The following is an 18763-nucleotide window of genomic DNA, read 5'->3' on the forward strand; positions in this document are numbered from 1 at the left end:
CCCCAGTTTCTCAGGCCACAACACTGTACGGGCCCTTGATAAAACCCCAGGGGAAAAACCAAAGGGAGTAAACCATGGGGCGGAATCAGCGGAAAAACTCTGGTAACATGAATAACCAGAGTAGATCAACCCCCCCAAGAAAAGATACGGCAGATGTGATTGAAGATCCCATTCATAAACAACTGGCTGAGATGTCAGAAGTCGAATTCAGAATTTGGTTTGCAGACAAGATTAATAAAATGGAATTAGGAATTCGAGGAGAAATTCAAAAGTTGTCTCAAGAATTTAATGAATTTAAAGACAAAACCACCAAAGACTTAGACACACTGAAACAAGAACTTACAGCCCTCAAAGATATGAAAAATACAGTAGAATCCCTCAGTAACAGAATGGAACAAGCAGAAGAAAGGATTTCTGACATTGAAGATAAAGTTTTCGAACGCTCCCAATCTCTCAAAGAGGAAGAGAAATGGAGAGCAAAAACGGATCACTCACTCAGAGAGCTCTCAGATAATTCGAAAAAAAACAACATAAGGGTTATAGGAATTTCGGAGAATGATGAAGTAGCTGCCAAGGACACAGAGGCCCTTCTACATGAAATTATGAAAGAAAATTTTCCAGACATGCCTAGAGAATCTGAAATTCAGATAGCAGACAGCTTCAGAACCCCAGCACGATTCAACCTCAATAAGCAATCTCCCAGACATATCATAATTAGCTTCACTAAAGTTAACATGAAAGAGAAGATTCTCAAAGCAGCCCGGCGAAAGAAAACTATAACGTACAAAGGTAAGAATATTAGAATAACTGCAGATCTCTCTGCTGAAACTTTTCAAGCAAGAAGAGGCTGGTCATCAACTTTTAATCTCCTAAAGCAAAATAACTTTCAACCCAGGATCTTGTATCCAGCTAAACTGAGTTTCATCTATGATGGAGAAATTAAATACTTCAATGACATTCATATGTTGAAAAAATTTGCCATAAGTAAACCAGCTCTTCAGGATATTCTCAGACCTATCCTCCACAATGACCAACCCAATCCTATACCACAAAAGTAAACTCACTCAGAAACTTCGGATCAAACTCCAATTTCCACACTGGCGAAAGGATTAAAAATGTCCACTGGACCTTTGAAAAACTCGATACCCAAAATTCCACCAGACTTATCAATACTCTCCATCAATGTGAATGGCTTAAACTGTCCTCTAAAGAGGCATAGGTTAGCTGACTGGATACAAAAACTCAAGCCAGATATTTGTTGCATACAAGAGTCACATCTCAACTTAAAAGACAAATACAGACTCAGGGTGAAAGGATGGTCATCCATATTTCAGGCAAATGGTAATCAGAAAAAAGCAGGTGTTGCAATTTTATTTGCAGATACAGTAGGCTTTAAACCATCAAAAGTAAGGAAGGACAAGAATGGTCACTTCATATTTATTAAGGGTAATACTCAATATGACGAGATCTCAATTATTAATATCTATGCACCCAACCAGAATGCACCTCAATTTATAAGAGAAACTCTAACAGACATGAGTAACTTGATTTCCTCCAGCTCCATAATCGTTGGAGATTTCAACACTCCCTTGGCAGTGTTGGATCGATCCTCCAGAAAGAAGCTGAGCAAAGAAATCTTAGATTTAAACCTAACCATCCAATATTTAGATTTAGCAGACATCTACAGAACATTTCATCCCAACAAAACTGAATACACATACTTCTCATCAGCCCACGGAACTTACTCCAAAATTGATCACATTTTAGGTCACAAGTCTAACCTCAGTAAATTTAAAGGAATAGAAATTATTCCATGCATCTTCTCGGACCATCATGGAATAAAACTTGAATTGAGTAACAACAGGAATCTGCATACCCATACAAAAACATGGAAGTTAAATAACCTTATGCTGAATGATAGCTGGGTCAGAGATGAGATTAAGAAAGAAATCACCAATTTTTTGGAACAAAATGACAATGAAGACACAAGCTATCAGAACCTCTGGGACACTGCAAAGGCAGTTCTAAGAGGGAAATTTATAGCACTGCAAGCCTTCCTCAAGAGAACGGAAAGAGAGGAAGTTAACAACTTAATGGGACATCTCACGCAACTGGAAAAGGAAGAACATTCCAACCCCAAACCCAGTAGAAGAAAAGAAATAACCAAAATTAGAGCAGAATTAAATGAAATTGAAAACAAAAGAATAATACGACAGATCAATAAATCAAAAAGCTGGTTTTTTGAAAAGGTCAATAAAATAGATAAACCTCCGGCCAACCTAATCAGGAAAAAAAGAGTAAAATCTCTAATATCATCAATCAGAAACAACAAAGACGAAATAACCACAGACTCATCAGAAATCCAAAAAATCCTTAATGAATATTACAAGAAACTTTATTCTCAGAAATATGAAAATCTGAAGGAAATAGACCGATACTTGGAAGCACGCCACCTTCCAAGACTTAACCAGAATCAAGTGGAAATGTTGAACAGACCCATATCAAGTTCAGAAATAGCATCAACTATACAAAACCTCCCTAAAAAGAAAAGCCCGGGACCAGATGGTTTCACGTCAGAATTCTACCAAACCTTTAAAGAGGAATTAGTACCTATATTACTCAACCTGTTCCAAAATGTAGAAAAAGAAGGAAGACTACCCAACACGTTCTATGAAGCAAATATCACCCTGATCCCCAAACCAGGAAAAGACCCAACAAGAAAAGAAAATTATAGACCAATATCACTAATGAATATAGATGCAAAAATATTCAACAAGATCCTAACAAACAGAATCCAACAACACATCAAACAAATTATACATCATGACCAAGTTGGTTTTATCCCAGGGTCTCAAGGCTGGTTCAATATACGTAAATCTATAAATGTAATTCAGCACATAAACAAATTAAAAAACAAAGACCATATGATTCTCTCAATTGATGCAGAAAAAGCTTTTGATAATATCCAGCATCCCTTCATGATCAGAACACTCAAGAAAATTGGTCTAGAAGGGACTTTTCTTAAACTGATAGAGGCTATCTACAGCAAACCCACAGCCAATATCATATTGAATGGAGTTAAATTGGAATCATTTCCACTCAGATCAGGAACCAGACAAGGCTGCCCATTGTCTCCATTGCTTTTCAATATTGTAATGGAAGTTTTAGCCACCGCAATTAGGGAAGAAAAGGCGATCAAGGGTATCCATATAGGGTCAGAAGAGATCAAACTCTCGCTCTTCGCAGATGATATGATTGTGTATCTGGAAAACACTAGGGACTCCACTACAAAACTCCTAGAAGTGATCAAGGAATACAGCAGCGTCTCAGGTTACAAAATCAACATTCATAAATCGGTAGCCTTTATATACACCAACAACAGTCAAATTGAAAAAGCAGTTAAGGACTCTATCCCATTCACAGTAGTGCCAAAGAAGATGAAATATTTGGGAATTTACCTAACAAAAGACGTGAAAGATCTCTATAAAGAGAACTATGAAACTCTAAGAAAAGAAATAGCTGAAAATGTTAACAAATGGAAAAACATACCATGCTCATGGCTAGGAAGAATCAACATTATCAAAATGTCCATACTACCCAAAGCAATATATAATTTCAACGCACTCCCTATTAAAGCTCCACTGTCATATTTTAAAGATCTTGAAAAAACATTACTTCGTTTTATATGGAATCAGAAAAAACCTCGAATAGCCAAGACATTACTCAGCAATAAAAACAAAACAGGAGGAATCACACTACCAGACCTCAGACTTTACTACAAATCGATAGTGATCAAAACAGCATGGTATTGGCACAAAAACAGAGAAGTAGATATCTGGAACAGAATAGAGAACCAAGAGATGAATCCAGCTACTTACCGCTATTTGATTTTTGACAAGCCAATTAAAAACATTCAGTGGGGAAAAGATTCCCTATTTAACAAATGGTGCTGGGTGAACTGGCTGGCAACCTGCAGAAGACTGAAATTGGACCCACACCTTTCACCATTAACTAAGATAGACTCTCATTGGATTAAAGATTTAAACTTAACACATGAAACTATAAAAATACTAGAGGAGAATGCAGGGAAAACCCTTGAAGAAATTGGTCTAGGTGAGTATTTCATGAGGAGAACCCCCCGGGCAATTGAAGCAGCTTCAAAAATACACTACTGGGACTTGATCAAACTAAAAAGCTTCTGCACAGCTAAGAACACAGTAAGCAGAGCAAGCAGACAGCCCTCAGAATGGGAGAAGATATTTGCAGGGTATAACTCTGACAAAGGTTTAATAACCAGAATCCACAGAGAACTCAAACGCATCAGCAAGAAAAAAACAAGGGATCCCATCGCAGGCTGGGCAAGGGATTTGAAGAGAAACTTCTCTGAAGAAGACAGGCGCACGGCCTTCAGACATATGAAAAATTGCTCATCATCTTTAATCATCAGAGAAATGCAAATCAAAACTACTTTGAGATATCATCTAACTCCAATGAGACTAGCCTATATCACAAAATCTCAAGACCAGAGATGTTGGCGTGGATGCGGAGAAAAGGGAACACTTCTGCACTGCTGGTGGGAATGCAAATTAATACATTCCTTTTGGAAAGATATATGGAGAACACTCAGAGATCTAAAAATAGATCTGCCATTCAATCCTGTAATTCCTCTGCTGGGCATATACCCAGAAGACCAAAAATCACAACATAACAAAGATATTTGTACCAGAATGTTTATTGCAGCCCAATTCATAATAGCTAAGTCATGGAAAAAGCCCAAGTGCCCATCGATCCACGAATGGATTAATAAATTGTGGTATATGTATACCATGGAATACTATGCAGCCTTAAAGAAAGATGGAGACTTTACCTCTTTCATGTTTACATGGATGGAGCTGGAACATATTCTTCTTAGTAAAGTATCCCAAGAATGGAAGAAAAAATACCCAATGTACACAGCCCTACTATGAAACTAATTTGGGACTCTCACATGAAAGCTATAACCCAGCTACAACTTAACAATAGGGGGAAGTGGGAAAGGGGGGGGTGGGTAGAAGGAGGGGAATCGGTGGGATCACACCTGTGGTGCATCTTACAGGGGTATTTGCGAAACTTGGTAAATGTAGAATGTAAATGTTTTGGCACAGTAACTGAGATAACGCCGGAAAGGCTATGTTAACCACTGTGATAAAAATGTGTCAAATGGTTTATGAAGTGAGTGTATGATGCCCCATAATCATATCATTGTATACAGTTATGATTTAATAAAAAAATTAAAAAAAAAAAAGAAAAGAAAAGCCCAGCAGAATACTTCAATTGGGATAAACACTCCGAGTTTAAAGAAACCAAAGCAGTTAAGAGTTCAAAAGCCAAAAAAAAAAAAGAGTTCAAAAGCCAGCATATGAAAGAATAGAAAGCTAAATACAGACAGAACTCTGCAGACCTATAAAAAGTTCTGGTCAAATACTTCGCTGAGAACTTATAGGCACATTCATGAAAGAAAACTACCCAAAGCCAGGGAGAGTATCACCTGAAAAGATTACAGGCAAGGTGCATACTATTGACACAGGGAAAGAAATACTGCCTACTAGAAAACTTTGTAATTCTGAGTAAATTGGATAGAATAATCAGAAAGATATTGTCTCAACAGTGGGGAATAAATAGCCCTACAATATGCACTTCCCTGGTCTCATTAAACAAAAGAGATAAAACTCTATCCAAATAACGTGTCCCAGGCCTTAACTCAAGAACAGTTAGTTATAGGAATACAAGCATATCAATACCCTACAAAGTAAAATAGACGCTCTCAGGAAGCTAATAAAAGAAAATTGTGAAACTCAGCAAGTAATTGCAAGAAACAGAAAAACGTTATTGACAATTGCAGATAAATCAACTGAAACCGAACAAAAGCTAGTACAGATGTTAGAACAGGAAAGCATGGACATTAAAATAAATACTATAGAAAGAGAAGATGGCGGCCGAGTAACAGCTTCCCTGCACCTGGGCATGGTGAGTCTGCGGAGATAAGACTCAAGGCATCTCTAGCTGGTGGGATCTGCCTATAATCATCCCTTTGAGGATACAGGGATTCAGCAAGGGACTTCTGGACCCCAAGAGGAGAACAAAAACAGTGAAAAACTGGCAAGTAGTTGCGTGTGTTCGATCGACCTAATCCCGCTGGCAGGCATAAGTACAAGCAGCAGTGAGACAGCAAACCGGAAAGGCCTTAAATGTGAACTGTTTCGGTGTTTTTGGACTTGGCACTCAGTTAAACTGCCTTTTGGAGAGCTTGAACAGGAGTGCAGAGAACTTTGGGAACTGTCTAGGGCCCCAGACTGAGCCGCTGAGCCTGACGGAGCTAATACTGTTCGGCTCTGGGCCACAGGGAGCTAATGGGAGAGAACTGCCTCAGCAAGCTCCACCCAGAGGGTCGTAGAGCAAGGATGGGGCGGGAGCTAGTAACCTAGTGACGGAGCAGCCTAAAGACAGGGACTACGGGGAGGTACCTGTGGCTCAGTGAGTAGGGCGCCGGCCCCATATGCCGAGGGTGGCGGGTTCAAACCCAGCCCAGGCCAAACTGCAACAAAAAAAAAAATAGCCAGGCGTTGTGGCGGGTGCCTGTAGTCCCAGCTGCTCAGGAGGCTGAGGCAAGAGAATCCCATAAGCCCAAGAGTTAGAGGTTGCTGTGAGCCGTGTGACGCCATGGCACTCTACCCAAGGGCGGTACAGTGAGACTCTGTCTCTACAAAAAAAAAAAAAAAGACAGGGACTACGCTGCCTACAGCCTTAACTCTCGGGGGCAGACTGATACCGGTTTTGGCACACTAAAGCCTCGGGCTATTGCCCTGGGTAGAGTGCCGTGGCGTCATAGCTCATAGCAACCTCAACTCCTAGGCTTGGGGCTGCACGGACCTAATAAGAGCTGCGCCACAACCCACGCCCGCTGGGCCTCCGCATGCCCTGATCAGAAACTGCAGGAACCGCGCAACTTGTGTCCTCCCTCTTATACCCTCCTTGCCTCCACACCGGCCCGCTTGTATGGCCAGGGACTCTGGTAGCCACGTGCCCTCCAGAGCCCTCCCTGCCTCTGCGCAGACCCCTTCTTCTGGCCAGAGACTGCTAGCCTTGGGCTCTCTGTGCCAAAGTCACTGGGCGCCAGGCACTCCCAGAACCATGCACACCACCTCCGGCCCTGTTGCTGGATCTGGGTATGTCACACTCCGGAGCTGCTTCCACAACCAGAACTCCCTGGCTGGGGAAGCCCCAGAGGGACTACACAGGGTCACTCCCTACAAAGATCCAGCAACAATAGAGTGATCCCACTGGGGTCTAACCTTGAAGAAACACCACCCCAACTCTAAGGATGGCCAGAGGCAACAGTGAAAAATAATCATGAGGCAAAATCAACAGAAAAACTCTGGCACTATGAATAGTCAGAGTAGATCAACTCCCCCAAGGATCAATGGGGCAGACACAGCACAAGATCCCATGCACAAACAAGTAGCTGAGATGTCAGAAATCGAATTCAGAATCTGGATAGCAAATAAGATTGAATTAGAATTCCAAGCAGTAACCCAAAAGATATCTCAAGAATTCAATGAATTCAAAGACCAAATGACCACAGATTTTGACACATTGAGACAAGAAGTTTCAGCCCTCAAAGATCTGAGAAACACAGTAGAATCCCTCACAAACTGAGTGGGGCAAGCAGCAGAAAGGATTTCTGACATTGAAGACAAAGCTTTCGAATGCTCCCAAACTCTCAAAGAGGAAGAAAAATGGAGGGCAAAAACAGATCACTCTCTCAGACACCTCTGGCATAATTTGAAGAAAACAAATAATCGTCTTATAGGGATCCCAGAAAGTGATGAAGTGGCTTCACAAGGCACAGAGTCTCTTCTCCATGAGATTATGAAGGAGAGCTTTCCAGACATGCCAAGAGATTCCGAAATTCAGATAGCAGACAGTTTCAGAACTCCAGCATGACTTAATCCAAATAAGACATTCCCCAGACACATCATAATCAACTTCACTAAAGTTAATATGAAGGAGAAAATTCTGAAAGCTGCCAGACAAAAGAAAACCATCACCTACAAGGGCAAGAATATTAGAATAACTGCAGATCTCTCTGCTGAAACCTTTCAAGCTAGAAGAGGATGGTCATCGACTTTTAATCTCCTAAAACAAAATAACTTTCAACTCAGGATCCTGTACCCAGCTAAACTGAGTTTCACTTATGACGAAGAAATTAAATACTTCAATGACATTCACATGTTGAAGAAATTTGCCATAGCTAAACCAACTCTCCAGGATATTCTCAGACCTATCCTCCATAAAGACCAGTGTAAGCCTCCACTGCAGAAGTAAACTCACCCAGAAAATTTTGTTCCAATTCCAACTTCCACAGTCACAAAAGGATTAAAATGTCCACTGGACTCTCGAAAGGCTTATCAATATTCTCAATTAATGTGAATGGTTTAAATTGTCCTCTAAAGAGGCACAGGTTGGCTGACTGGATACAAAAACTCAAGTCAGATATCTGCTCCATACAAGAATCGCATCTTACATTAAAAGACAAATATAGATTCAACGTGAAAGGATGGTCATCTACACTCCAGGAAAATTGAAAGCAGAAAAAAGCAGGCATTGCAATCCTCTTTGCAGATGAAATAGGCTTTAAACCAACCAAAATAAGGAAGAATAAAAATGGACACTTCGTATTTGTTACAGGTAATACTCAATATGATGAGATTTCAATTATTAATATTTATGAACCAAACCAGAACGCACCTCAATTTATAAGAGAAACTCTAACAGATGTGAGCAACTCGATTTCCTCCAGTTCCATAGTAGTTGGAGATTTTAACGCCCCTTTAGCAGTGCTGGATAGATCCTCCATAAAGAAGCTAAGCAAAGAAATTTTAGATTTAAACTTAACCATTCAACGTCTGGACTTAACAGACATATACAGAACATTTCATCCCAACAAAACAGAATACATCTTCTTCTCATCAGCCCACGGAACATACTCCAAAATAGACCACATCCTAGGCCATAAATCTAACCTCAGCAAATTTAAAAAAATAGAAATTATCCTTGCATATTCTCAGACCATCATGGAATAAAAGTTGAACTCAATAACAACAAGAACCTGCATACCCATACAAAAACATGGAAGCTAAACAACCTTATGCTGAAGGATAGATGGGTTATAGACGAGATTAAGAAGAAAATCAGGAAATTATTGGAACAAAACAACAATCAAGACATAAATTACCAGAGCCTCTGGGATACTGCAAAGGCAGTCCTTAGTGGGAAATTTACCACTGCAAGCCTTCCTCAAGAAAACAGAAAGAGGGAGGGAGGGAGGAGCAGGGCAGAGGGAGGATGATTGGTGGGATTACATCTGCAATGCATCTTACACGGGTATATGTGAAACTTAGTAAATGTAGAATGTAAATGTCTTAACCCAATAACTAAGAAAATGCCAGGAAGGCTATGTTAACCAGTGTGATGAAAATGTGTCAAATGGTCTATAAAACCAGTGTATGGTGCCCCATGATCGCATTAATGTACACAGCTATGATTTAATAATAATAATAAAATAAAGCGGAAAGAGAGAAAGTAAATAACTTAATAGGACATCTCAAGCAACTGGAGAAGAAAGAACACTCCAACCCCAAACCCAGCACAAGAAAAGAAATAACCAAAATCAGAGCAGAATTAAATGAAATTGAAAACAAAAAATTTATAGAACAGATCAATAAAACCAAAAGTTGGCTTTTTTAAAAGATCAATAAAATAGATAAACCTTTGGCCAACCTCACCAGGAAAAAAAGAGTAAAATCTCTAATTTCATCAATCAGAAATTAATGATGAAATAACAACATATCCCTCAGAAATTCAAAAAATCCTTAACGAATACTACAAGAAACTCTGCTCTCAGAAATATGAAAATTTGAAAGAAATCGACCAATACGTGGAAGTACGCCACCTACCAAGACTTAGGCAGAATGAAGTGGAAATGTTGAACAGGCCTATATCAAGTTCTGAAATAGCATCAACTATTCAAAATCTCCCTAAAAAGAAAAGCCCAGGACCAGATGGCTTTATATCAGAATTCTACCAAACCTTTAAAGAAGAACTAGTACCTATACTATTAAACCTCTTCCAAAATATAGAAAAAGAAGGAATATTACCCAACACATTCTATGAAGCAAACATCACCTTGATCCCCAAACCAGGGAAAGACCCAACAAGAAAAGAAAATTATAGATCAATATCATTAATGAACATTGATGCTAAAATACTCAATAAGATCCTAACAAACAGAATCCAGCAACACATCAAAAAATTTATACACCACGACCAAGTGGGATTTATCCCAGGGTCTCAAGGCTGGTTCAATATACGTAAATCTATAAACGTAATTCAACACACTAAAAAATAAGGACCATATGATTCTTTCAATTGATGCAGAAAAAGTTTTTGATAATATCCATCATCCCTTTCATGATCAGAACACTTAAGAACATTGGTATAGAAGGGACATTTATTAAACTAATAGAGGCCATCTACACCAAACCCACAGCCAATATCATATTGAATGCAGTTAAATTGAAATCATTTCCACTTAGATCAAGAACCACGCAAGGTTGTCCATTGTCTCCATTGCTCTTTAATAGTGTAATGGAAGTTTTAGCCATTGCAATTAGGGAAGAAAAGGCTATCAAGGGTATCCACATAGGGTCAGAGAGATCAAACTTTCACTCTTCGCAGATGATATGATCGTATATCTAGAAAACACTAGGGATTCTACTACAAAACTTTTAGAAGTGATCAAGGAATACAGCAATGTCTCAGGCTACAAAATCAACACCCGTAAATCTGTAGCCTTTATATATACCAACAATAACCAAGCCAAAAAAACAGTCAAGGACTCTATTCCTTTCACAGTAATGGCAAAGAAGATGAAATATTTGGGCGTATACCTAACAAAGGATGTGAAAGATCTCTACAAAGAGAACTATGAAACTTTAAGAAAAGAAATAGCTAAAGATGTTAACAAATGGAAAAACATACCATGCTCATGGCTGGGAAGAATCAACGTTGTTAAATGTCTATACTACCTAAAGCAATATATAATTTTAATGCAATTCCTATTAAAGCTCCATTGTCATATTTTAAAGATCTTGAAAAAATAATACTTTGTTTTATATGGAATCAGAAAAAAACCTCGATGAGCCAAAACATTACTCAGCAATAAAAACACAGCAGGAGGAATCATGCTACCAGACCTGAGACTGCACTATAAATCGATAGTGATCAAAACAGCATGGTACTGGCACAAAAACAGAGAAGTAGATGTCTAGAACAGAATAGAGAACCAAGAGATGAATCCAGCTACTTATTGCTATTTGATCTTTGACAAGCCAATTAAAAACATTCAGTGGGGAAAAGATTCCCTATTTAACAAATGGTGCTGGGTGAACTGGCTGGCAACTTGTAGAAGACTGAAACTGGACCCACACCTTTCACCATTAACTAATATAGACTCTTACTGGATAAAAGATTTAAACTTAAGACATGAAACTATAAAAATACTTGAAGAAAGTGCAGGGAAAACTCTTGAAGGAATCGGTCTGGGTGAATATTTTATGAGGAGGACTCCCCAGGCAATTGAAGCAGTATCAAAAATACACTACTGGGACCTGATCAAACCTAAAAATAGACCTGCCATTCGATCCCATATTTCCTTTACTAGGTTTATACCCAGAAGACCAAAAATCACAATATAACAAAGACATCTGTACCAGAATGTTTATTGCAGCCCAATTCATAATTGCTAAGTCATGGAAGAAGCCCAAGTGCCCTTCGACCCACGAATGGACTAGCAAATTGTGGTACATGTATACCATGGAATATTATGCAGTCTTAAAGAAAGATGGAGACTTTACCTCTTTCATGTTTACATGGATAGAGCTGGAACATATTCTTCTTAGCAAGGTATCTCAGGAATGGAAGAAAAAGTATCCATTGTACTCAGTCCTACTATGAAGCTAAATTATAGCTTTCACATGAAGGCTATAATTTAGCCTATAGCACAAGACTATGAGGAAAGGGCCAAGTAAGGGGAAGGGAGGTGGGACGTTAGGGTGGAGGGAGCGTACTGGGTGGGGCCACACCTATGGTGCATCTTAGAATGGGTACATGCGAAACTTACTAAAGGCAGAATACAAATGTCTACATACAATAACTAAGAAAATGCCATGAAGGCTACGTTGAACAGTTTGATGAGAATATTTCAGATTGTATATGAAACCAGCACATTGTACCCCTTGATTGCACTAATGTACACAGCTATGATTTAACAATAAAAAAAGAAAAAAATTATAAAATAACTACTATGACTGTATTTTATATCTCCAAAAAGTTAAGTAGAGAAGATACTTAAAAAACACTCAAATTGATTTATACAGATATAAAAACCATACCAAGTAGAAATTAATACAAAACTAGACAATGTAGGAAAAATGTTAGTGATCTTGAAAACACAATAATATAAATTATCCCAAATAAAACAGTGAGAAAAAGAAATTTTTAGAAAATGAAATCTGGGAACTATAAGACAACTTCATCTAGCCTAAATGCATGCATAATTGTAATCCTCAGAAAGAAGGACAGAAAAAGAAGACAGAAAAGATATCTGACAAATTAAAGGAAAAGAAAATTCTAAGTTTTAAGAAAATTATAAATCAATACATACAAGAAGCTCAACAAAAGAAAAAAGACATTCTGCAAAAGGAATGGATGATAGAATGGAAAGACACAACAAAAAGTTGTAGAGGCTCAGCGCCTGTAAGCTCAGCAGATAGGGCACCAGCCACATACACCAGGGCTGGCAGGTCTAAACCCAGCCCAGGACTGACAAATAACAATGACAACTTCAACAACAACAACAAAAATAGCTTAGTGTTGTGGGGGGTGCCTGTAGTCCCAGCTACTTGGGAGGCTGAGGCAAGAGAATTGCTTAAACCCAAGTGTTTGAGTTTGCTGTGAGTTATGATGCCACAGCACTCTACTGAGGGTGAGACTCTGTCTCAAAAAAAAAAAAAAAAAGTCATACTAGAGATATGTAGAATATAAAAAGGATATGGTGGAACCTAAGGAAATGAAAGAGACAATCAGGGAAGGTAAAGATACAGTAGGAAAATTTCAAAAATGGGGTAGACCATGGAGAAGAAAGAATTTCAAAGCTAAAGGATAGATAAAATTTTCCAGTTAACCCAGGTAGTTAAAGAGCAGAAAAGAAGACAGACAAAGCAGAACAGGTGTTCGGAGAACTAAGAGACTACACAAAGCATTCAAACATGGGATTCCTCAAGGGGAAGAAGATTATCCCAAAGGAATGGAAGTCCTGCTGGAGACCATCATAAATGAAAACTTTACTAGTTTCACTAAAGACCCCACATAATCCTTTAAGATGGCTATCAAAGCCAGGGTCCTCTCAACTTGAACAGAGTCTCTCCAAGACACATTGTAATGAACCCGTCCAAAGACAAAATGAAAGAAAAAATTCTGAAAGCAACCAGGAATAAGCTCCAACTGATCTATAGCAGCAGAGACAGTAGGATGACAGAAAACTTTTCAACTAAAACCTTCTAAGCCATAAGAACAAGGTCATCCACCTTCAATATTCTTAAACAAAACAATTTCCAGCCCAGAATTCTATAAACTGCTAAACTAAGCTTCAAATATGATGCAGAAATCAAATCTTTTCCAGGTAGACAAACGCTTAGGGAATCTGCCACAATGAGATCAGAGAAAAAAAACATTGCAAACAGAGAAACGTAATATATAAAATTTTGTCTATTAAAGGGGTATTCATTAATTTTTTCTTTTTTTCTTTTGTTAGTTTATAATTACTTCAGTTAAAGTGACCTCATCTGGATATCTATGGTTCTGATATATTATGATCATGACCGGGCATAGTTCTCCATTGTTCAATAATAGCCAAATAAATTCTTAGATCATTCATATAATAATAACATAGAAAAGAGAAGTAACTAAAATATATATTTTTTTAATTTTCTTTCCAAGAAATCTGATTCTTAACAAACATCTGCAATTAGATACAGCATTACTGAAATTTTTAGATATTTTTAAAAAGGCTTACAACTAGTCTTTTTCCAGAACCAAGTTTTTGCTGTTCAATCTCCTGCCTTTTATCTGCATCCGTTGCAAAAGCAAGTACTTGGTACCTGTATTAAAGATAAGAAAATAATTGTAAATGACTCCATACTTTAAAAGTATAAATTATTTTAAACTTTAAAAGCCCATAATCTGTAATTATAAATCACCTTTTCATTGACTTAAAAAACTGTAAAATTTGCGATTGAAAATTTGCGAGTGAGAACTGAATGATATCATGAAATCAGACTGTATAGAGCTGTCATGATAAAGAAATTGTAACTGTATGACTGTAATTGTAACTGTATTCAAATTTGGGAAAACAGCTCTAGCAGCTATCAAAGCACTTCCATTAGAATTTTATGTGACAAATAACAACAAACAAGAAAGATCTAGTACCTAAACACCAAACAGACCGAAAAACATAATGCAAAGCAGTCATAGTAAAAATTATTAATACATAATGTATAGGACCAAGAAAAACTGAATTTAATCCCCAGATAAACCACTTACTAGCTGAGGAAATTCTGCAATTAATCGCTCTGTGTCTAGTTTCCCCATCTATAAAATAGAAATAATAATCTCTAACTCAAATATTGTTAAAAAGATCAAAGGATAAATTATATAAAGTGCCTGGTACAGTATCTGGTATATATTTGGTGCACAAATATTTATTGACAGATTGACAAAGAGACAGGTACAGATATATATGTAAATAGAGATCAATCATCTAATAGTTTATCTGGTATGTACATGAGTTCTTAATAATGGGCATTATGACCTTTAAGTATTTTATAGGTCGTATAAATAGCTTCTATATCAATAGTGACATTTAGTTCAAATTATTCTAACAATTTATAAGTATCATCTAATCCAGAAATGATTCATTTAGCTAATAAAGTTGAAATTTCTTTATTTTCCATTAATTAATGGGGTTTTTTGAATAATTATAGTCTAAATGAAGAAACTACAGGTTCACAGATTCCTTTCCCTCCTACCGAATGAACATTCCTTGCCTTGTTTCTCCACAGGTAGGAGGAATATTTTAAAATAGATGTATTCAGACACATCATACTGTCAAAAAGAAAGATGTCTGAGAGTATAAATAATCAAGGACATGAATGAATGAATGAAGGCAATGTGAAATACTTAAACATTAAATTGTACAGTGGTATTAATCTGTTATATGCCAATTCTGAAACCATCCTATCTCAAACATTTACAAATTCATTTGTAAAAATCTCCCAATTTCAGATGGAGAATCCTCAAAGAACTCAAATTAGACCTTCCATTTGATCCCACAATCCCATTACTAGGCATCTACCCACAAGAAAAAAAAGTCCTTTTATTATAAGGACATTTGCACTAGATTGTTTATTGCCAAGAGGTAGAAACAACCTAAATGTCCATCAACCCAGGAATGGATTAACAAACTGTGGTATATGTATACCATGGAGTATTAGTCACCCATAAAAAAAGATGAGACTTTACATCTTTTGTAGTAACCTAGATGGAATTGAAACACATTCTTCTTAGTAAAGTATCACAAGAATGGAAAAGCAAGTATCCAATGTACTCAGTACTAATATGAAGCCAGTAAATAATCTACTACATGCCCACATAAGAGAAAAACTCAATTCAATTCAGGCCAGGGAGAAGGCATATGATGTGGGGTGAGAGGGGAAGAGGAGTGGTATGGGTGTTCCCCCACTCAATGGGCACAATGTAAGGGTCTATGGCACACCTTTGGGGTGTGGGACACAACTACAAGAGGGACTCTACCTAATAAATGCAAACATCACAACCTAATTGTTTGCACCCTCACATTAACCTAATTTTTTTAAAACCTAAAAAATAAAAACAAAAAAATAAAAATCTTCCAACTTCAGTTGGATACTGAATGACTATGAATTAAGACAGTCTTCTCAAGGCATAGGAGCTGGTAACAAACTTACAATAGCCTATATAACGTCAGACTTACAGTTATTATGAATACTTAATGTAAATAAATTTCCCTCATTCCATATGTATATAATAGCAATCTAATACAAATGTTAACAATGGAAAAAACTGCTACATGCATGATCTGTACTTATCAGGAGCTCCCATACTATCTGTGAAAATTAATATACAGACAACTAAGTATAGCTCACAGGACCCTGTGCTAATTAATAGAAGGTATACACACAGTATCAATCGAACAGAAACATGTAATTGGGATGGAAGATAGGTTTTAGTATAGGTCAGAAAGAGAAAGCTAAGTTTAAAGAGAGCTCCCATAAAAAAAAAAAAGAGAGAGAGAGCTCCCATGCTATCTATGAAAAAATTAATATACAGAAAACTAAGTATAACTCACAGGACCCTGCGCTAATTAAAAGAAGGTATACACACAGTAACAATCGAACAGAAACATGTAATTCAGATGGAAGATAGGTTTTAGTATAGGTCAGAAAGAGAAAGCTAAGTTTAAAGAATGAGTGGAAGGCGGCGCCTGTGGCTCAGTGGGTAGGGCGCCGGCCCCATATACAGAGGGTAGTGGGTTCGAACCTGGCCCTGGCCAAACTGCAACAAAAAAATAGCCGGGAGTTGTGGCGGGTACCTGTAGTCCCAGCTACTTGGGAGGCTGAGGCAAGAGAATTGCCTAAGGCCAGGAGTTGGAGATTGCTGTGAGCTGTGACGGCACTCTACTGAGGGTGACAAAGTAAGATTCTGTCTCTAAAAAAAAAAAAAAAAAAGGAAGGAGTGGAAATTCACCATGCTGGTAAAAAGGGAGAAAGCACAGCAAAGCAAATAGCATGCAAAGGCATGCAACAGTAAAGAAGACTGAAAGGCTATGACAGGAATTCAAGAGAGCTACGTGATGAGGAAGAATGAATCTCTGGACCCAAGATATAGGAAGATCTCAGCCTTATAAAGCCATGCTAAAAAATTCCATAGGCAGCTGCATCAAATCTCTCTATATCTTGTGACACTGACCTTCAAAATCCCAAAGGCCCCAAAAGTGCTAATTAAATGACCCTTACATTCTGACCTCCACAAAAGAGTATTTTCCTATTCTCAGTTCATACTAACAGAAATATAGTATGCCTGGGTGACTAAAACATCAGACTAAAGTTGTTCCAGCTATGAATCTAACCTCAGGCAATTAATCACATAGGTGGTTCATTTCCTGCAGACACCAACCTACTAGAAGATTACATGGATATTGAGACAGTTGCAAAAATTCAAACCTCTTTGAGCTGTGTGAATCTTCTTACTACAAAGAGTTATTATTTCGTCTGAGGAATAAGTTTAGCCCCTATGTGGCCTCATTAACATTAAAACGGAGACAGAGCCAAAATTGACTAATCCAAACCGTTTTTCTTCTCAGAAGACAACTCAGAAGAGTATTTTATTACTTTAACATAACTAGCAAAGTTAGATGGTGACAAATTTACAACAACATCTAGTTTATGGTTCCTCCTTAGCTTATAGTAACTGTGACCCATAATGTACATAAAAATCTGTTTCTTAAACCAAACAATCTCAAAAAGACTTGGAAATCTGAAATAAAGAAAACACCTGGACCTTTTTTTTTTTTAATCATGCCAGTGTTCTGTGATATAAGCTAAAGAATAAAATTCCCTTGTTGAGACTGCTGAAAGAATAACCAGGCTCAATGTAATAAGATTTTATGAAAAAGTGCCATACATGTTTCTCAGAACAGACCAGCACTAATCCCAAATACAACAAGCCCACAGAAACAATGGTGCTTTTTGACCCACTAGTAACAAATGTTTAACAGGGCCTATAGTGCACCAGTAACAAAGTCAACCATATAATTCAGTGTTCTTCCATATGCATCATAAAAATATCAGCAAGTAACTAAAATGTAGATTGAGGTGTCACAAAGCAAAGAAGTAAACCCTCTGAAAATTGTTTATTTTCACATGAAACGTAACTGTCACCTCAAAGGATACCAGGAGGTTTTGAAACCTTGATATGTAACCCAGAGAACTTTATCACAAATGTAAGCTCTGGGTACAGTACATTATGTTCATTGCAACTATAGCTAAAACATTCTTGACTATGCCAGGGAGAATCACTTTCGTTGAAAGAGGCAGGTAACAAAACTTTCCTGATACACTTTTCTTTCTTCAAGTTCTTGTTAAACATCTACTCTCAGCAAGGTACAGTGCAAGAGGATTTCAGGGGACAAAAAAAAATCCTGCTATCAAAAAGAAAAGTCAAGTCACAAAGAAAAGTAAAAAGTAATATATAACATTGAAAGTAGGAATGGTACTTAAGGGGAGAACTGAAAAACTCCATGAATTAAGAGGAGATGTTGTTTATGTCTAGGTCAGAGAACTAAAGGGGAGCAAGGAAGCTTCCAGACATAATTTTCACATGCAGAGAAAGAAGGAAGAGTATTCCAGATATAGAAGACAGAATGTACAAAAGAGAGAGAGAAAAAGCCCTCAATATGTATATACCCAGAACACAAATATTTTAATTGGCCAGAGCCAAAGACTGAGAAAGAACACAACCTTCTTCTTAAAAATAGTCAATTAAACTCAACAAATACATTTTAAGATAT

The 18763-nt window shown here is 37.6% G+C and overlaps 1 protein-coding gene across 3 annotated transcripts in view; it reads right to left on the reverse strand.

Annotated features, from left to right (window-relative positions):
- Positions 1 to 18763, reverse strand: part of BBS9 (Bardet-Biedl syndrome 9) — a 610039-nt gene that overhangs the window by 405346 nt on the left and 185930 nt on the right. For all 3 annotated transcript variants that reach the window (XM_053609065.1, XM_053609064.1, XM_053609066.1), the window contains exon 7: positions 14174 to 14258. In XM_053609065.1, coding sequence (XP_053465040.1) covers positions 14174 to 14258 — 85 coding nt within the window. The remainder of the gene's footprint in view (positions 1 to 14173; positions 14259 to 18763) is intronic.

The sequence above is a fragment of the Nycticebus coucang genome, chromosome 11, assembly GCF_027406575.1.
Source record: "Nycticebus coucang isolate mNycCou1 chromosome 11, mNycCou1.pri, whole genome shotgun sequence".
NCBI classification, from domain to species: domain Eukaryota; kingdom Metazoa; phylum Chordata; class Mammalia; order Primates; family Lorisidae; genus Nycticebus; species Nycticebus coucang.